This window comes from Geospiza fortis, unplaced genomic scaffold, assembly GCF_000277835.1.
Source record: "Geospiza fortis unplaced genomic scaffold, GeoFor_1.0 scaffold173, whole genome shotgun sequence".
Lineage (NCBI taxonomy): Eukaryota > Metazoa > Chordata > Aves > Passeriformes > Thraupidae > Geospiza > Geospiza fortis.
In genome coordinates, this window is record NW_005054334.1 from 393,981 (window position 1) to 398,158 (window position 4,178).

The 4,178-nt window shown below is 38.7% G+C and overlaps 1 protein-coding gene across 1 annotated transcript in view; it reads left to right on the forward strand.

Annotated features, from left to right (window-relative positions):
- Nucleotides 1-2,660, forward strand: part of TCP11L2 (t-complex 11 like 2) — a 15,371-nt gene extending 12,711 nt beyond the window's left edge. The window contains 1 exon segment of the mRNA XM_005421791.2: nt 1-2,660. This exon segment is cut by the window's left edge and continues 9 nt beyond it. Within this exon segment, the coding sequence (XP_005421848.1) occupies nt 1-201 (201 nt within the window). The 3' untranslated portion in view covers nt 202-2,660.
- Nucleotides 2,661-4,178: the final 1,518 nt, after the last annotated feature.

Sequence of the window (4,178 nt, forward strand, 5' to 3'; positions counted from 1 at the left end):
AGTTTTCAGAAGTGTATGCCTACTATGCCAGGAGGCCTTTCTGTGATTCAGACAGAGATAGAGTTTCTGGGATCTCAGTATGCAAGCATTGTAAACTTCAATAAAAAAGTGTATGGACCATTCTATGCAAACATACTTAGAAAACTGCTTTTTCCTGAGGCAGCAATGGAGAAAACAGAAGCAGAAACATCTAGCAATTAAAAAATGTACCCTTTTTTTTAATCTTCCAAGACAGTGGGGAAGTCACATTTCTAAGAACAGCCTACTCCAGTGACTGTTGATGGGGAAAGATCTTGTAAAATGTATACAGATAGTATCTGAAATTCACTGTAAAGAAGTTAATGTCAAGGTCATATATGTATTTTAATAGAAAAATATTTGTTTAATGGATTGTCACTTGTAATAGCCAGTGAATTATTAATTTCCATAGCAAGTATTTATTATGACTTGCAGTGGGAAAGAGCTAGCAATGTACTTACTGTTTTGCCACCATCAAAACAATGTTATTTTTCAACTCAATATATTTACATATAGCAATGCATATTAGGAAATGAGAAAACAACTGTAGATAAAATGTACTATGCTTACATTGTATTTTGTAGAGTAACATCTCAGACAACAATTGTGTTTCTGAGAATACTCCGAAGAAGAAAGTATAGCATAACTGCTTTAGTAACCAAACCCAGGTTCATACCAGGCCAAGTTCAGGTACTCCTGCAATTACTGGACCCAGAACTTTGCCTCTGTTACATTAAGGAATGCCAGTGTTAGAAGCTGTTTGCAGGATAGCAGTTACAGAAGCAGCATTCACAACTTCAATTATGAATGATTCAGAATGTCTCAACTCTGAGATTAACGATAAACACCTGAGAAACATGACGTTGGGGGTGGAGTAAATTTCTGTATATAATTGTGTTTATAAGCATTTTGTTTATTCTGTGGAGGTCATACAGAACTTTTAAGATGTGTATGTATTGATCTTTGTTTGTAATGGATGGGTATTGAGTATTTTTAAGTTGGGTCTTTCTAATCTTTATTCCCAAAAGCATTTAACCCTGACCTCACAGTGTACCACAGAAGAACTGCCCCTTCCATGCCCTTATCCAACAGAATGTAAATTTTTCACAAGATATTCTTAGATCTGAAAGCAAGAACCTGAGTAATTAGTAATTTTTGAAAATATTATAATATTCACTTTTTTATGGAGTGTGTGAGAAATGCTCCCGTTTTCCTCAAATTTCTTTGGACTGGGCCCCAATACTTAGATTTAAGAATACTTACATTTAAGGCATTGGGAATCTTGCATACAGAAAATGAATAAGATTGAAATAGAGAAATGTGGAAGTGAACTACTTTAAGTTTACACAGGCTTTATCTTGCATATTTCAGATTACTGGGATTAGATAGTGCTGGGATACATATTATAGACATGGTCTTGTCTATGAAATTGAATAATTTACTTGAAAATTATATTTTAATATATTACCATATAATACTCCTTTTAAGATGTCATATATAGAAAACCTTGGTGTGGTACAAGTTAGAGCTTGTTTTTAATATTTTATATTACAGTCTATTTTTTATGAAGAGACAAAAATAACCCGTAAAAGTGTAATGTGTCACGCAAATTGTTTATGTACATTACTGTGTCTATCATAAAGGTCTAAAAAACCTGGGCATTATTAGCACTGTGGTTTTGTAGTCCATTTCTACAGGAATGTGTACCCTTTATAGCAAAGGAAATTACTTCTATTCAGTTGTTCTTCAGTGTCCAAGGACTTTGGTCACATGTAAATGTTAAAGAAAACTTTCTTCGAAATGCCTTTTTTAGAGAATTTCTCTAGTGCACTTCTATCCTCTGTGAAAACATTGCACAAAGATGAATACATGTTTTAAAGGGAACTGTTTCCTGGAAAACCTAGGAGAAAGGAACTCTTAGACTATCATAACTGTGCCACTAAGTAAGCCAGGCTTGCTCAGATGAATATGAAATTTTGGTAGGCAATCCAAAATCGTTAAGAGAAGAATGAATTTAAAAAACAGCTAGAGGGAATGAATCTTAGTGATTTGCTACAATCTTAGAAATACCTGCATGATTTTGAGCTTCAGCCAAAAGAGGATTTTATGAACATTTGAAGGTGATTGCTAATATGATTATGAACTTTTAATTGTAATATTTTATATCCATTCTATTGTACAAATGGATATCAAACTTCAGCTCTTTAATGAGCTGGGAAAACTGTCATACTAGTTTTTACCAGTAAATACTCAAAGCATAGCATTTATTTGGGGGGGTTGGGGGTTGGTGATTAAGGTGACTTGCAAAGGGCATTTTATAGCATGGCCTGTGCTTCAAGTGATAGTTTAATGTGTTTTAATTTAATGTTTCAAACAGGGATATTGCAGCTGTTTAATGTCATGTGTTGCATGCTGTTTATGCTACTGTGGCTGAAATGCACTTGACTCTACTCAGTTGTCCTTGTGAAACAAGATGCCATTCTGTAGCAGCTTTGTTTAAAACCAAGTGTTTGAGGGTTTGTATGCATAAATTTTGTTTGTGATAACAGCAGTGGTGTTATCACTTACACCACTGTCATTTACACAAACTTTATTAAATGCAACAGATTGTTAAATGCCAAAGATAAATTACTCCACTAATATTCTGTTGTGACTGTTTTTCTGTTACTTCTCAGAAGCAGCTCCAGTGTAGTGACTTTAACCCAGCTGTACAAATAATACTCAAAACAGTTGCCTGCTTAAATCTGACTACTTGGATGAAGGATGTATTGGGTTTGTATGGCAGAGTTGGAGAGGGAGTGGACTACAGGGATGGCTTCTGTGAGAAGTTGCTCCAAGCTTCCCCCTATGCCTGACAGAGGCCTTGCATGGATTAAACATTGATTGATGCGTATTAAACAAATTCTCCATTGACTGTGGGCTTTAGGCAGGAAACCAAATGGAAGGAGTCTGAAATGTTACTCCTCTTTAGGGTAGGGGCCTTAGTGTCGAGGATGGGTGGAGCCCAGACCCAACCTCGTGAATGTTACTCATGTGGAACCTGTGCCAGAGCAGGCGTCTGTATGTGCTGTTTTCACACTCTTTTAGAACTTACTTACCAATTATTATATTTACATATATATGTTATAAATTATCAACTCGAGAACCAAATTCATAAGAAAATTTAGCAATGATTTATTAGATTGTCAGCGAAACAGAATTTCGATCAGAAAAAAACCCCACCACAGCCAAGGGCAGCGTCGACCCCGGGATTGGCGCTGGGTGAACACACGGGTCTGACACCCGAATGTCAGAGTCTCCCCCTGTTCACACCGGCTGCTTCGCGCAGCGAGTTCTTATACAGTTTATTCCGCCTGAGGCAGAGATGACCGAATGTTCCTTTGTGTCCCTTCACATGCAGAACCGGGGCCATACATGTGCAAGGTTAGACGAAAGTCCAGTCCAGGTGTCTAGGTGTTGTCAGAGCACTCCTGAGAAGTCGGCATTCACATGTAACAGGGTGGTGCCGGTGATCACCGTAGTAGATGCAATCTTCGAGGTGCGAAATCACTCTTGAGTGGCCCTGGCATTCCAGGGAAGTCAGTGATCATCGCTCAAGAAGGTTCCATTCTTACGTTAAAAGACTCGGTATTATCTTAACGTCGTCGTCCGGGAACTAGTTGAATAAGACTCTGCTCCCAGCTGGGGTGGTCAAAACACATAGCTTGGATCTTACAATATTTTACACATTAATAGCATGAATTATCTCTACCATATACTACATATATATCTCAAAACCTTACTGCCACAGGAAGCTACAGAGATCACTTAATGCTTCTCATTTAATCTTGAACTGGGGCAGATGAGTAGCTCCCCATCTGACTACGAATTTGATGTCTCTGTACCACCGACCCTTGTACAGGAGAACAAATAAATTTGTAGGTGATTCAGCTACAGCATTCAATAATAACAACAACAACAATAATAATAACAACGCTAAAAGCTGGTGCCCCGCGTTGCTTTTACATGCTAAAAACTGCAGGAAAGCCGTTTAAAGCCCAACTGCTCCGTGTCCCTGCCGCCTCCCGGCCCCCCAACTGGCGGTGACCGGCGCGGGGATTCAGAGGAGCCCCCCGGGCGCTGCCAGTTCCCCGGTACCCCGGCGGGGCGGGCCGCAGGGC